The sequence below is a fragment of the Dreissena polymorpha genome, chromosome 2 (assembly GCF_020536995.1).
Source record: "Dreissena polymorpha isolate Duluth1 chromosome 2, UMN_Dpol_1.0, whole genome shotgun sequence".
Taxonomy (NCBI): Eukaryota; Metazoa; Mollusca; class Bivalvia; order Myida; family Dreissenidae; genus Dreissena; species Dreissena polymorpha.
The window spans coordinates 132757173-132773869 of NC_068356.1; the positions used below are offsets into that span (position 1 = coordinate 132757173).

The window sequence follows — 16697 nt, forward strand, 5'->3', positions numbered from 1 at the left end:
CTTTGTAAATTGATTGTATAGACATATATTACGAAGTGGATAAAGTCATTAAAACAGGAAAAACATACAAAAAAAACCAGGACTTGTTGTGCATGATATTGTGTATAATATTGAAAATACTTTTATTTTCTTTTTTTGTGCGCAAAACAACCAGCAACACTGATTTCCAAATATTAGTTAGAACAATTGGATGGTTTTCCAAAAAGGTGAGAAAGAACAACACTGCAGATATGACAGTGTACATTGACAAACGAGCTTTTTTTTTACTTTCAGAAATGACAGACACGTACCTGTTGGCCATGCAGGATGCAGAGCAGTTCCTCTCATTCCTGCACAGCCTCAGTGACATGGGGGCAGCCATGAGAAGGGTGATGGCCCGAGCACTCACTGACCCTGAGCTGTACTCACATCTCATCAACCTGCACATCTCAGGTCATTGATCCTTTCCCACTCAGAAGCAAAGTGAAAATGGCTATGTGCAAACAGCATAAAACCAGAACAGCCTGCGAGTAACTCGCAGTCTGTTCAGGTTTTATGCTGTTTGCTGCTCATCAGTATCTAAGGGTTGGAAATGAAGCCTTCAGAACTTAAATCTAGTATGAAAAGTCTTTAATAAAATTTAACTTTCTAAAGGATTACACATGCGTCAAAATACATATCTAAGTGGTAAATCCAGTGTCCCAGTCGTTTTTGAAACCTTTACCTCTCAGATAAATTAGTTAATACATTTCTCAGGTGAGCTAGCTGGGGCCTTTAGGCCCTATTGTTTTGATATTTTTGTAGTAAAAACATTTATTTAATATTTCACTGTCTCATACTATATAGAATCTCTATAGAACTTTGTCATACAAAGTTAAAAACCTAGTTACAAACCACAGTTATTATTAAACATCAAAGTTTGGTTTGACCATGTCTCGAGTGAGCAACCTTAGGCTTTTTGCACTATAGAAAATTAAAGTAAAATTTCAAGTTTTCTACTTCTGTTTAAATATTGGGTGGATCTCAATCAAACTTTCACAATTGAATGAATGTTTAGATGATCATAACAAAAAGGAACAATGACTGTGACCAGTTTTAGCAGAATATGGCCCATTATATCATTTTGTCTACTAAAGAATAAATAGTGGATTTGTGTCAAAACATACCATGTGGGTGATTCAGTGTCAGTGACACATTTCTAGTCTTGGATTTAAATCCTTGTATTCTTACAGTACTAGTGGCAGTGTTCATATTGGTTTGATTTAATGTGCCGTTTATAAAATGATTATTGTATGATATCATATTCACATACATATATGTTTGAATGATAGTTTACATACTGACTCAGACAATATATTCATACAAATATTAATAACAGTACTTAACATGCACATCATGAAAATACAATATAGTTTTTGAGCAATAAATAAACTTATTCTCTTAAACATATTCTTTTGAATAGACTATTCTTAATATGTTCAAACAATCCTTATAAAACTATTTTCAATCAAAGTAATCATTGAATGTTTTTTGCTATTAATATAAGAGCATATTTCAATTTTAGTTCATAATGATAAAGGCTAGGAAAGACTGCAGGTTTCATTGGTAATGTATAATAGTTTCATACAGAGAATAATGAATGTGTCCTATTCCAACTGTCACTGGCTTTAAAACCATGTATACAAAACTGTAACACTTTTTACTTGTAAATGTATATGTGAGTGTATAATTAAATGATTTGAAATGAACATCATCCTACTCCAACACTGCCTTAAACACTCTAATGTCGTTATTGTCCCCCATTCCTACAATGATTGAACCTGTGTGCTTGCTGTAGTAGACAGACATAGGGCGAGTCACATCCTTTGTGATCACCTCTGCCAGTCTCTGCCTCCCATCCCTGTCCACCTGGACGATTGTGTCTGTATAGTATCCACACACAAGAACTTGTCCTGAATCTGTCACATGCAGGCCAGGAAGTAGTACTGGTGAGCTCAGTGCAGGTACAGTCAGGCTGGAGATCACTTTGCCATCCCTGGACAAGGTGACCAGCTGTTGACTGTTCTCTTTGGTCACATATATCCTGTCTCCATCTGGACTCACTGCACAGGAAGTAACTGTGGTATGGAAGACAGTGATTATGAAGTATTGTTTATATATGGAAACAAATGTCATGGTTTAAAAAAAAGTAGTAGGTCAAATATTCCTGTTACATCTTAAGTTATACAAATTGTGTAGTACTTTTTACATATATAGTACTTTTTCACATAAAGTGCAGTAAATATCAACTAACAAGACCAGTTGTATTGTGAAGGTGATATATTGGGGTTCTTTATTTTAATACTCAGGTTTAGTGTAGAAGTTTGGAAATAGTTATCAAAGAAATTATTGTCCAACTTCAATATAAAGTTGTTAACTTATTATGATAAAAATACTTTCCTCATTTGTAAGTCATCTGCCTGTGTATATAAGCATAAAATACTACTTTTTAATTTGGTTGACCATCATGTTCAGCTCATTACTCACAAAAATACATTTGTTTGATCAGATTTATGATATATGTACATGTAGCTTATTACTTCTTGACTTCAATGACAGTAGATGCATGGGTCCTTATAGTTTTGAACATTAAAATAATGCTAGGAATAATTATTACCTGGCCAGTTATCTGATGTATCCTCATACATCTCCCTCACCAGTCTTCCATCCACAGTATAGATATACAGAGCTGCACTACCATCTGTAATGTACAGGTTACCATGCTGATGGGCAATACCCCAGCAAGCATGTTGGAGCTTCAGTATCCTGTCCTTTACTAATTGACCATTGGTCACTCTGATAAAATGGACCTCCTTGTTCTCCAGAGTAACAGCAACTAGACTGGAGTCAATGCTGCACATGGACCATGGTCGCCAAGGCAAGTCACAGTGGGCCAACACCTTGTAGGTCTGATCCATGAGCTTCACTTTCTTGTTGTTCCAGTCTGCGCTGAGGAGTTCTCCAGAAGCTGTCTCACAGAAACCACTTATACTGCATGTTATTGTATCACCCTTAATCTTCACACTGTACTTCTTACGACTCTTCACTTTTATGATTTGATCAGACCTGTTTACTGCCCCTGGTTGATGTCCCTGGACCAGCTGGTGTGATGAACTTGATACTAGATTATACACCTGACCTGGCATGGTCAGATCACTTGTTCGGTTTCCTGGTTGGTTCTTTCTTAATGAACTTGGGTCTTGAATGGAAATGTTTTTCTTTAATCTTGAAGTTGTTTGGTTATCAGGGTCAGACTTGCTGGATGCTTCAGGTTTATTCTGTCTTGTAACTAGGTTCTGTGTAGTCTTTTGAGCAGGTTGTATTTGTTTCTCTGAGCTAAATATTTGTCCCAATCCTGAGAGAGTGGACAGGTTTTGTTGGATAGCTGTATCAGGTTTAAAGATAAGTTTCATCTCATTCTGTGTTGTAATTTCTTGTAAAACTGCTTCTACCTTGATGGAATGGACAAGACATTTTCTATACTTTATAAAATTCGGTGATTCATTTTTTTCTTTTATTTTCAACCAATCTTCTTTTACGCATGTAATATTTTTTATGGACTCTGTGCAGTTTTCTATGTCAGTTTGAATTGATTTCCTCGTGGTTTCCAGTAATGTGTCCAACTCCTTCTTGGTATTCTTTTCCAGTTGATCCAAAGCATCATTAATTGTCTTTCGTAATTCATTGATTTCTTCCAGAGTTTTCTTGTAAGATTTCTCAATAGACTTCATGTTTTCCTCTAATTCATCTTTCTTACGTATCAACTGCTGGTGTTGTGTATCAAGAGTTGCTGACAACTGTTTGAAGTCTCCTTTTTGATGGAGGTCTTTCACTTTGTCAGCTATAAGAACCACATCACTGCATTTCCTGCAAGAAAGGAACTCACTTGAATTTACATAATGTGTTTTTTAATATTCCCTGATTTGCTATTTATTTTGAATCCTATTATTTGATATGTTGAACTTTCTATAAAAACAAATATTTTAAATTACATAGGCGGTAAGGCAGAGGGATATTGTTTTGGCATTGTCCGTCTTTCTGTCCGTCCGGCACTTTTGTGTCCGGAGCCATATCTTGGAAGTGCTTTGGTGGATTTCATTGAAACTTGGTATGAGTATATGTATATGGATAAGAGGATGATGCACGCCAACTGGCATTGTACACCATCTGTTAATAACAGAGTTATGTCCCTTTGTATGTTGAAAAAAATGCATTTTTTGTGTCCGGAGCCATATTTTGGAAGTGCTTTAGCGGATTTCATTGAAACTTGGTATGAGTATATATATGGATAAGAGGATGATGCACGCCAAATGGCATTGGACACCTTTTGTTAATAACGGAGTTATGGCCCTTTGTATCTTGAAAAAATGCTTTTTAATATAAGCTTAGAGCTTTATTTCCATCAACACATGAGCCAGAGCCATGAAATTGGCCATAGTTGTTCTCAATCATCTGGGGGTGCTTCACATTCAACACCCATAATCCTAGGGGCTAAGGTCAAAGTCACACATTGAGGTCAAAGGTCACAAATTTGATGAATTATTCATTATTTAGTAATTCTTTTACTATACATCAAGGGATTCTGTAATAACTGTCCACAATTGTTCTCCATTATCTAGATGAGTGTCAAATATAACACTTTTGTGTCCAGAACCATATTGGCGGGGATATCAATTAAATGAATTTGCTTGTTTTATTAGAAATTTAGGAAGATGACACCTTACATTTGACGTCTGAAATAAAATAAAAGGTATCGGATGAGGATCCTATGTCCCTCAGGGCATTCTGAAAGATGGTAAAAAGTTTGTTCAGACTTGTTCATAAAGAATGCATATGTACTTACTGATGATTGTGGACATGGCAGGCATGACATATCAGCTCACTGTGGTCCTCACAGAATCCTGTCAGTTTTTCTTTCTTGTGTACCTGACATTGCTCTAGCTGGCTTGCATCAGTCTTAGGCCATAGGCTGATGTTGTCTTTGCTCAAAATGGCATGCTTCTTGTAAAGATAGTTATGATGCTCCACACATTTGCTACAGTAAAATTTAGAACAATCCTCACAGTAAAAATCAGCCTCCGTGCTTCTATCATTATCCTGACAGGTGAAACAAGAAAAGTCAAAGAATGATTCTGATCCTCTATAAATTGAACTTTCCATATTGGAAGCCATTTTTGTGACTTTTGATATGTTCTTTTGCTGTAAACTAAAACATCGAAATTCAATGGTAGTGTTATCAATATCAGGTGATATCCGGTCATATGAGTGTGTGTCTCGTCCTACTTTAGATTTTACAAGTTCTCTTATCAATGGGTTTATCAGCAAACACATTGAACTATCTTCAGTATCACATGGTTTAAAATATGATAATAATATCAGTATAACTTGTCACATGCTTAAAGATCAAGGTCACAGTGTAGATTTTGCATGTTGTGTTCGGTAAATAAAATAAAATACATTGAAATCTTGTTGATAACTTGTAGAATTATTTATCTAGCAAACGTTTTGCATGCAGGTCAGTCAAAATTGACACTTGTAGTTTTGGGTGTATTTATTACATGTTTAATGAAGAAGAAGTGTCATGCACATAATTTTAGTGTGCGTGGATTTGAAAATAAATTTACACAAATTACAGTCATATCAAGACAATGTGTGACATGCTGCAACTGTTGCTCACTGAAAGGTAAAGGTCACAGTGGACACTTGAAATGTTTGTAAAGTCCTTATGTGGTGATAGTGATGTTTGTGTTCCCGCTGGGTATTTTTCGTGCATGACCAAAAATGATGAAAAATTCAGAAATAATTTGGCAAAATCTATCATCATATCAAGACGATGTCTCATATGCACCAACTAAGGTAACAGCTGTGATATACAAGGGTTTCACTGTGGATCGCCATTTTTGCAAAATGAGACAAATAAGGAAAGTGGCGATTATAATCCCCCGCAGGGCCTTCAATCTGTCAAAATCACGGCCAAAATTCGGCCGCATTCCCCCACCTGAAAAGTATACTTTTTTCCCCTTTTGGGGGGAAAAATTCCCCCTAATTTTTTTTTTTCTTTTTTCTTTTTTAAATAGATGTGTCTCATAATTATTATATCTCAATTCTATTTTAAGTCAATCTTGTCAAACATACTAAATTATGAAAAAAGCAATGAATATAGTGCAAACATGTACAAATGTAATAATTTGAGAGTAAGTAAAAAATCCCCCAAAAAGGGAAACACTGCAAAAATTCCCCCTGCTTTGGGTAGCGACCTGCTTCCCCTAAAATGGATTGAGGGCCCTGCCCCGCCATAGGCGGAAGGATATTGTTTTGGCGTTGTCCGTCTTTCTGTCCGTCCGGCACTTTTGTGTCCGGAGCCATATCTTGGAAGTGCTTCGGCTGATTTCATTGGAACTTGGTATGAGTATATATATGGATAAGAGGATGATGCAGGCCAAATGACATTGTACACCATCTGTTAATTACGGAGTTATGGCCCTTTGTATCTTCAAAAAAAGCTCTTTTAATATAAGCTTAGAGCTTTATCTTCATTAACACATGAGCCAGAACCATGAAACTTGCCATAGTTGTTCTCAATCATCTGGGGGTGCTTCACATTCAACACCCATTATCCAAGGGGCTAAGGTCATGGCCCTTTGTATCTTGAAAAAATGCTTTTTATCCCCCTCCATAGGCAGAGGGATATTGTTTTGGCGTTGTTTGCTGTCCTTCCGTCCGTCTTTCTGTCCGTCCGTCCGTCTGGAGCCATATCTTGGAAGTGCTTTGGCGGATTTCATTGAAACTTGGTATATATATGGATAAGAGGATGATGCACGCTAAATGGCATTTTACAACTCTGTTAATAACGGAGTTATGGCCCTTTGTATTTTGAAAAAATGCTTTTTTGTGTGTCCGGAGCCATATCTTGGAAGTGCTTTGGCTGATTTCATTGAAACCTTGTATGAGCATATATATGGATAAGAGGATGATGCACACCAAATGGCATTGTACACCATTTCATGATCTGTTACTAACGGAGTTATGGCCCTTTGTATCTTGAAAAAAATGCTTTTTTGAGTGTCAAATATAACACTTTTGTGTCCAGAAGCATATTGGCGGGGATATCAATTCAACGAATTTGCTTGTTAATATAAGCTAAAAGCTTTATCTCCATTAACATATGAGCCAGAGCCATGAAACTGGCCATAGTTGTTCTCAATCATCTGGGGGTGTTTCACATTCATCACCCATAATCCTAGGGGCTAAGGTCAAGGTCTCACATTGAGGTCAAATGTCACACATTAATTTGATGACTTATTCATTATCTAGTCATTCTTTTACTTTGCCTCAAGGGATTCTGTAATAACTGTCCACAATTGTTCTCCATTGTCGAGCTGAGTGTCAAATATAAGATCCAGGTTGCTAGGGTCATGGTCAAAGTCACACTCAAAAGTCAAAATCACACATTTTGATTAAATATGCCTTATTTGGTAAGGGTTCTACCATACTGAATGGATTCTCAAAAAGTACTGATGTAATTATATAGGAGTCACTTTGTCAGTCTGTCTGTCGGTCTGTCTGTCCTGAAAATTTCATCCGATCTTCACCAAACTTGGTCAGAAGATGTATCTAGATGATGTCTAGGTCAAGTTTTAATATGGGCCATGCTGTGTCAAAAACTATAAGGTCATGAGGTCACTTAGTGCGTTTTAAACAGAAAGTTTGTCTGGACCATAACTATGTCATTTATCGTTAGATTTTAAAGTGACTTTGTACATTTGTTCACTATCATGGGACGGTGGGTCGCGGGAAAGAAGTACGTCAATGTCTCAAAGGTCAAGGTCACACTTTGAGTTCAAAGGTTAAATGCTTGTCCGGGCCATAACTTTGTTGTTTATTGTGAGATTTTAAAATCATATGGCACATTTGTTCACCATCATTGGACGGTGTGCCGCGCGAAAGAATTACATTGATATCTCCAAGGTCAAGGTCACACTTTGAGTTCAAAGGTCAAAAATGGGCATAAATGAGCTTGTCCGGGCCATAACTATGTTGTTCATTGTGAGATTTTAAAATCATTCGTTCACCATCATCGGACGGTGTGTCACACAAAATAATTATGTCAATATCTCCAAGGTCAAGGTCACACTTTGAGTTTAAAGGTCAAAAATGGCCAAAAAAAAATCTTTTCCGGGCCATAACTATGTCATTCATTGTGAGATTTTAAAATGACTCTGTACATTTATTTTGTTCACAGTCATTGGATGGCGTGTCATGCAAAAGAATTCAAGAGTTGGAAGGTCAAAATGGCCATACTTGATAATGGCATAATAATTCTTAAAAATCGCCATAAATTAGATTCTCTTGTTTTGTGAAGACAGAATGCAAAATAGTCCGTGTCAATGCAGCATGTGGGGGTATACGTCACATCTGTGACAAAGCTCTAGTTGTTCCCTAATTATCAAGCAGACCAAAGTCGAGGTCACACATCAAAGGACATACATTTGTAGAAATATTTATTATTTAGCCATTACGTGTATTTAACTATGCATCAGTGGATTCTGTAATAACCTTCCATAATTCTTCTCCATCTTCTTCCATGCTGTGTGTCATATGTAAGATTCTTGTCTAGGGTTAAGGTCAAGGTTCATGTTTTAGGGTTAAGGTCAACATCACACAATATACCAGAGCTCCAGATAAGGGCCGTACAGCCGTAAATACGGCTTTTTCATGAAGGTTTACGCATTTATTTTTATAAACTAGACGTACAATTACGACTTGAATATCCCTTTTACGCATTAACAAAAATAATCTGGCCGTACCGATACGTCCGCTTCAGCGCGGCGTGATTTGTTGGTCTCTAACCCAACAGCGCTTTTTGTTTATTTAAATTACCGAAAAGTTGTAGACTGGGTTCAGATATTATTGTCTATTATGTCGCGTGATTTCCAATAACTTGTAAACCCGTCAAAAACAATATGTATGCGGACAAGGGAAGGCCGGCTAACTTTCGATTTAAAAAAAAACACTTTGTTGTCATATAATGGCTACATACGGTTGTCTAACTATCCTGATATTCAATATGTCAACCCAGAAAAAGACATAGTCGCCCCGATATTAAACAATTTGATTGCATCGGTGGCTACTTTGCAACTTTGACACTTAACTGCTAAAGCAACGATTCTTTTGAAATGAGACAGTGACATTAGTGTTCATTTACTTAGCTTACTAGTTGGCTTGTGTTTTCTTGTCAAGAAAAATGAAGAAATAGTATTTAGTCATGCGTTTTAATGTGTAGTTTTATTTGTATAATAATGCAGAATTTAAGAAGCTAAATATATTTAATATAATTGCTGCAAATGTTTCTGTAAAGTCAGTTATATACATTTCAATATAAAGAACACAGGTAGTACAGTACTACCTGTATTTTTGGATATGGTAGTACAGGTACTTATTGATTTTCAGCGTTACTCCTTTTCTTTCTGTCAGTGGCAGTACCGTTACTTATTTCACAAATCCTTATCTAGAGCTCTGAATATACTTCATGTAAGGTCATACAATTCACATCAAGGGTCAAGGTTACACAAATGCTTCATGTAAGGTCGTAAGCTAAAACCCCTGAACTGACCATCATTTTTTTCAGAATTATGTTTACATCTTTGAACTTAGAAATTACAGGTACAAATGAGTTTTTAAAAAAATTGACAAAAGGCACAACCCTTCACTTATACCTTTTCTTTTAGTTCTACACCCATCCATAAATTTATTTGGCGGGGGATATCAATTCAACGAATTTGCTTGTTTTTGTTAAAAATCAGGTCCGGTATTTGGCCCCAATTCCCAATGGAAACAAGATGTGTTTGTGAAACACAATGTCCCCCTATATGACGTTTGACCTTGAAGGATGACTTTGACCTTGACCGTTCACCACTCAAAATGTGCAGCTCCATGAGATACACATGCATGCCAAATATCAAATTGCTATCTTCAATATTGCAAAAGTATTCATAAAATAAGCGATTTGGGCCACATATATATGACCTTAAAGGATGACCTTGACCTTGACCTTTCACCACTCAAAATGTGAAGCTCCATGAGATACACATGCATACCAAATATCAAGTTGCTATCTTCAATATTGCAGAAGTATTCATAAAATAAGCGATTTGGGCCACATATATTTGACCTCTGACCTTGAAGGATGACCTTGACCTTTCACCACTCAAAATGTGCATCTCCATGAGATACACATGCATGCCAAATATCAACTTGCTATCTTCAATATTGCAAAAGTATTCATAAAAAAAGTGATTTGGGCCACATATATTTGACCTCTCACCTTGAAGAATGACCTTGACCTTGACCTTTCACCATTTAAAATGTGCAGCTCCATGAGATACACATGCATGCCAAATATCAAGTTGCTATCTTCAATATTGCAAAAGTATTCATAAAATGAGCGATTTTGGCCAAATATATTTGACCTCTGACCTTGAAGGATGACCTTGACCTTGAACTTTCACCTCTCAAAATGTGCAGCTCCATGAGATACACATGCATGCCAAATATTAATTTTCTATATTCAATATAGCAAAAGTTATTGCAAAATGTTAAAGTTGGCGCAAACAGACCAACCAACCAACAGACCAACCAACTAACCAACAGACAGGGCAAAAACAATATGTCCCCCACTACTATAGTGGGGGACATAAAAAGCATATATTTTCCCAAATGGGACCAAAAAAATCCTAATTGAAGGTTTCAAATTTGTTTAATTTTTTTTCAACATGTTGTCCGTCTCCCATCCAGTCATATAAATTTAACCTTAGTAAAAACAATACTGAAAACACTTCTATTCTCAATTTAAAGCATTTCGTAGAATAACAGCAACAACACTAATTTCCCAATTTTAGTCAAAACGCATCAAATTTTCCCAATTCAAAGGGACCCGGCCCCAATTCCAAAATGGTGAAAAAAACACTGTTCCATCATATGCTTGTTGAAATATGTTTTCAGGTGAAGCAGAGGCGTCTAACAGTTTCTACATGAAGAGCAAGCGGGACTATGAGGCTGCCGTGGATTCCCTCCAGTATCCTCGAGGATTTGATGAGCTGGACGGTAAGTACTTCCACTGATTTGCTGTGGGAAAATGGGGCTTAATGCTCGTGTTGTCCCAGATTAGCCTATGCTTTTGGAACGAGTCTATTCATCTAATTTGAGTTTTCACTTTATGACAAGATGCAAGTCTGCTATAAAAAAACATGTAATTAATTAGAAATGATCATGTTTTCAGTTTGTCTAGGTATTAATGAATATAAACGTTTAGATCGTCATATTTTTCTTTCCATTTGAGGTAAGTAAGTAATCTGATTTCATGATAATCTTCATCTTTCAATAAAGAATATTGTTTTCTGTGTATTCAGATATACCTGGATTGAACCAGAAGCTCGTCCACAAGACGTTCCTGGAGGAGCTTGTATTCTGGACGGTGAAATTTGAATTTCCTCAGAAGATCGTGACCCTCCTGTTAAGTCTGCTACCAGATCTTAGATACAAAGTAAGTTGCCGTGGCATTTTGGATATGGTGTCCGCCTAGCAATCCGGAGATCATGGGTTTGATCCTAATTGAGGGAGGGTTGGTTAGATCTCCCCCAGACACACCAAGTACTGGTTTTAGTCCCAGGAAACGGACTCATGAGCGTTTCAAATAACCCTTAGGCTTTCTATGCAATCGAGCTAAAATAAATAGGTTTAAACTAAAGTGAATTGTTTTATTTTTTAACTCTTTCCCTTTCAGATAGGCATTTGTAGTCCCTGAGATAATCAAAGTAAATTAAAGCCCTTTTTACTCGAATCAAGTTTTAAAGGCTTCATTTCCAACCCTTAGATACAAATAAGCAGCAAATAGCATGAAGCCTGAACAGACTGCGAATTACTCGCAGGCTATTTTAGTTGCTGGTTGCATATAGCCATTTTCACTTTCTGTCTTACAGGAAAGGTTTAACTGTGCTACAGCTAGGATTTGAAAAGCGCAGTTTGCTCTTTTATCAAAAGCGCTCTTTAGCGCGTGCAGTCATTCACATATAATATCCCCACTTGCCCCACATCAAAGGTCATTACGTGTGTCACCTTTCCTTTGACAACATTCTCTATTGTCAGGGCCGCAGGGTTATGCAAAAATTCTCCTGAACCTTGCAAAATTCAATACTTGGCTGCAAGCCTGTAAGCATGCTTGTTTTAGTAAAAAATTGCCCAAGTTTAGAACCTGTTAAGATATATAACAAATTCAAACTGTTTTAAAAACTGCAAATCAATATCTACAATCCAATTATGTTCAACTAGGCAAATAAAAATGTTAAAAAAAAGTAACTTGGATTGCTTGTTTTACTAACATCTCTTGTTGCAGGAAGCATTCACCCGTGCTTTCATCCAGCACTACAGTCGGATATCACGCGTGCTAGTAAAGGCGCTGGACCGTCAGACAGTGGCCAATCGAGTGGTCCACATCAGTGTACAGCTGTTCTCCACGGAGACCCTGGCGTGTCAGATGGTCCAGGAGTACAACCTCCTATACGTGCTCATTGTCAGCCTGAAGAACATGATGGAGCAGATACTTACTGACAGCACGCTTCAAGGTGGGTTGTGGGGGGGGATGCTACGGTTGTAACACGAGATCATATAAGCCTCCTTCAGGAAAAACTGGGATCTTTTCACGGTTTGGTAAATTGACAAAATTGAAAAAAGTTGTTTAAGATTCGCAAATTTTCGGTTTAGTTGTGATATTTGTGAGGAAACAGTAGATTCTATTACTGTACATTTGCCATGGTATAACATAGCCATTATATGCATCTTTTGACGATTTAAAAACCTAAAAATTATAAAGTGTTGCAACGCGAAACGATTGAATAATTTGGATAGTTCTGTTGTTGTCGTTTAAAGTTGTGAAACTACGAAGATTGCTTATGTAACGTATAAAATAGGCATCTCATGTATGTTTGGCAGGATGGCTCAGTTGGCTAATGCGTTTTTACTTCAGGATTCCGGGGGTCACTGGTTCGAGCCTGGTGCGGGCTTCTTTTTTTCCCTTTTTTAAATTTTATTTTTGATTTTTTACTGGAGCTTTTAAAATTTAATGTTTACATTTATCAATATAAAGCATTTAATGACAAACTTCAAAACATGCCAAAATCTGTAAAAAGGCCCCTTTAATGAATAAGTGTAGTGTCCTCCAAGATTAGCCAGTGCTGGTGTTGTGTGCCGAAGCAGTAGTTACTGTATGGTCTGTGTTATAACAACCTTAAAGAGATTTTGTGTATTAGTTGTATGACAACTAAGTAAAATCATTTTGCACATTACTCTAAATATGTGATTACTAAAATTAGAGAAAAAAAAAGAAAAACTATAATGCAACCTGAAAACCAATAAAAATTAAGCATTCACAACATTAAATTAAATGAATTTTCAATACAAGATCTATTCATGTAACCTCATCAAGGTCCTAATTACTACAAATAGAAATAAAAATTAGAAATGCAATGAAAAAATACAAACAAACTAGAATACAAATTCAGCATACAAATATTGTATTTCATGAATGTGCCTTTTTTATGTGGCTCCTTAGACTTACATCAGAACTTCCACCAAGTGGTGGACTGCAGCCACGAGTCAATGAAGGACCACTGCTATTGGCCCATCATCAGTGACCTGATTAACCTACTGTCACACGAGGACATCGCGTACAAGTTCCTTTCTGATATGAAGCTCGTAACTATGTGGCTCGACTTTCTGTCATATTTTCAAGGTGGGTGAATACTAATAAATATGGACCATTCTTTTAGAAAAGGGGTTTTCATGCATGTGCCTAAAGTGTCGTCCCAGATCAGTCTGTGCAGTCTGCACAGGCTAATCAGAGACAACACTTTCTACTTTTATTATTTTTTTCTTTACAGAAAGTCTCTTCTTAGCAAAAATCCAGTTTATGCTGACAGTTTCGTCCCTGATTAGCCTGTGCGGAGTGCATAGGTTAATCTGGGATGACATATGCATTAAACCCCCTTTTCACATGACCCATTTCATTGGTGGAAATTGACATCCCAGTTTACCAATCATGAATAATTTGTCAAATGTTACATGACTTTCTGTCATATTTTCTAGGTGAGTGCCAGTGTTTTATTTTTAATTTTTACCACTTTTTGGAATGGGGCCAGAGCGCTTTGGATTTTCTTGGGAAAAATATGTTTTGACTAAAATTGGGAAGTTTAGTTGTGTGTTTAGTTGTTTTGACTAAAATTGGGAAGTTTAGTTGTGTTTTTTTTTGCTGAAAAATAGATACAATAAATCCTTTATGTCTGCTGTTGTTATTTCAGGAATGAATCTGAACACCCGAGAGCTACACCAGCACGTAGAGTTTGAGCCAGACACCTACTACGCTGCCTTCTCTGCTGAGCTGGAGATCTCTGCCTCACCCATGTGGTCTCTGATATCCCATCTCAGACGAGAGGTAGAGCAGCTTTAACCCTTTCCCGCTCAAAAGCAAAGTGAAAATGGCTTTATGCAAACAGCATAAAACCAGAACAGCCTGCAAATAACTGGCAGTCTGTTCAGGTTTTATGCTGTTTGCTGCTCATCATTACCTTAGGGTTGGAAATGAAGCCTTTAAAACTTGAATCATAGATAGTCATTGTTTATTTAAGCTTGTTTGCATTGAAAGCCTATGGCTGATTGAAATGCCTCGAATCTGTTTCCTGGGTAGAACCAGTACTTGGTATGTTTTAGGGAGATCGAAGAATGCTCCCACTGTGGGTATCAAACCCATGACCCCCTGGTCACTAGGTGGACACAATACCCACTACCCAATGGCAACACAGCTGTAAATTGTATTTCCATGACCCGTATCCAACAAACTTTTAAATTATGAACTTAAGCTTTAGATCTCTAGTACAATTAATTTAATCTTAACAAATATGCAATCAAAAATGTTTAACGTTTTTTAAATCAGCTGTGAAGTGTTTTTCCAGGACTCGTACTATGTGACGAAAAACATGTTTTTAGCTGGGCTGTTTTATGAGAAAACCCGGGGTATTGTCATAGCCAGCTTGTTGTCCGCCGTCCACCGTGCGTAAACCTTAACATTTTTTTAACCTTTTGAACATTGAAACCTCATATGTAGCTGCAGCTTGATGCGTTCTACAGGCCACACCCATTTTTGGGTCACTTGGTCAAAGGTCACAGTCACTGTGACCTAATATTCTTCTGACAAGCTTACATTTATTCAAAACTGCACCCGCAGTCGAGCGTTGGCACCGGCTATGCGGTGCTCTTGTTTAAATCAGCTGTGAATTGTTTTTTTCAGAACTCGTACTATGTGACGAAAAACATGATACAGGCCTGCCAGGAATCACTTCAAGACTGGTTTGATGCAATCTCATGCAAGGAGTCTACCAATGTAAGAACATCCTGAGACTTCTTAAGGTTTAACATAAAGATAAAGTAATATAACTTGTTATATAATATCACTCGGCATGAGATATGAGAGCTTGTTATTAATGCCTGTTAATTGGGTATGTCATTTGAATACTGGTAATGAAAAAGGATAAAAAATACTCAACAAAATCAATAAAAAACACTAATTTAATCCCCTGAACATTCAGAAGACATCAATTGTCCTTGATATTTATTTTCAAGCATATTTTATTTTTATTATTTGTATTACCATGTCTGGACTATATGGCTGTTTACATATTATGACTTGTCTTTTACATCCCAACCCCCTGCAGTTGACATTCCATCTGCCCCTCCATCGCTACCTAGCCTATACTCTCCCATGTTCTTTTACAGCCCAACCCCCTGCAGTTAACGTTCCACCTGCCCCTCCATCGCTACCTGGCCTATACTCTGCCATGTTCTTTTACAGCCCAACCCCCTACAGTTAACAGTCCACCTTCCCCTCCATCGCTACCTTGCCTATACTCGGACATGTTCTTTTACAGCCCAACCCCCTACATTTGACGTTCCATCTGCCCCTCCATCGTTACCTTGCCTATACTCTGCCATGTTCTTTTACAGCCCAACCCCCTGCAGTTGACGTTCCATCTGCCCCTCCATCGCTACTTGACCTATACTCTGCCATGTTCTTTTACAGCCCAACCCCCTGCAGTTGACATTCCATTTGCCCCTCCATCGCTACCTGACCTATACTGCACCATGTTCTTTTACAGCCCAATCCCCTGCAGTGTATGGTCCACCTGCCCCTCCATCGCTACCTGGCCTATACTCTGCCATGTTCTTTTACAGCCCAACCCCCTGCAGTTGACATTCCATTTGCCCCTCCATCGCTACCTGGCCTATACTGCACCATGTTCTTTTACAGCCCAATCCCCTGCAGTTTATGTTCCACCTGCCCCTCCATCCATCGCTACCTGGCCTATACTCTGCCATGTTCTTTTACAGCCCAATCCACTGCAGTTGACATTCCACCTGCCCCTCCATCTCTACCTGGCCTATACTCTGCCATGTTCTTTGACAGCCCAACCCCCTGCAGTTGATGTTCCACCTGCCCCTCCATCGCTACCTTGCCTATACTCTGCCATGTTCTTTTACAGCCCAACCCCCAGCAGTTGACATTTCACCTGCCCCTCCATCGCTACCTGGCCTATACTCTGCCATGTTCTTTTACAGCCCAACCCCCTGCAGTT

At 37.8% G+C, this 16697-nt stretch overlaps 2 protein-coding genes across 2 annotated transcripts in view; one reads left to right on the top strand and one right to left on the bottom strand.

The window, feature by feature from the left end:
• LOC127869056 (E3 ubiquitin-protein ligase UBR3-like) overlaps window positions 1-16697 on the top strand; it is a 107228-nt gene that overhangs the window by 12660 nt on the left and 77871 nt on the right. The window contains exons 3-9 of the mRNA XM_052411325.1: window positions 274-432; window positions 11020-11121; window positions 11427-11560; window positions 12410-12638; window positions 13625-13804; window positions 14370-14503; window positions 15356-15448. Of these exons, the coding sequence (XP_052267285.1) occupies window positions 274-432; window positions 11020-11121; window positions 11427-11560; window positions 12410-12638; window positions 13625-13804; window positions 14370-14503; window positions 15356-15448 (1031 nt within the window). The remainder of the gene's footprint in view (window positions 1-273; window positions 433-11019; window positions 11122-11426; window positions 11561-12409; window positions 12639-13624; window positions 13805-14369; window positions 14504-15355; window positions 15449-16697) is intronic.
• Window positions 1179-5323, bottom strand: LOC127869060 (E3 ubiquitin-protein ligase TRIM71-like). The gene is made up of 3 exons (XM_052411336.1): window positions 4862-5323; window positions 2636-3885; window positions 1179-2096 (listed from the first exon to the last, which is right to left on the bottom strand). The coding sequence occupies exons 1-3, from the start codon at window positions 5188-5190 to the stop codon at window positions 1735-1737; spliced, it is 1941 nt and encodes a 646-aa protein (XP_052267296.1). The 5' UTR covers window positions 5191-5323; the 3' UTR covers window positions 1179-1734.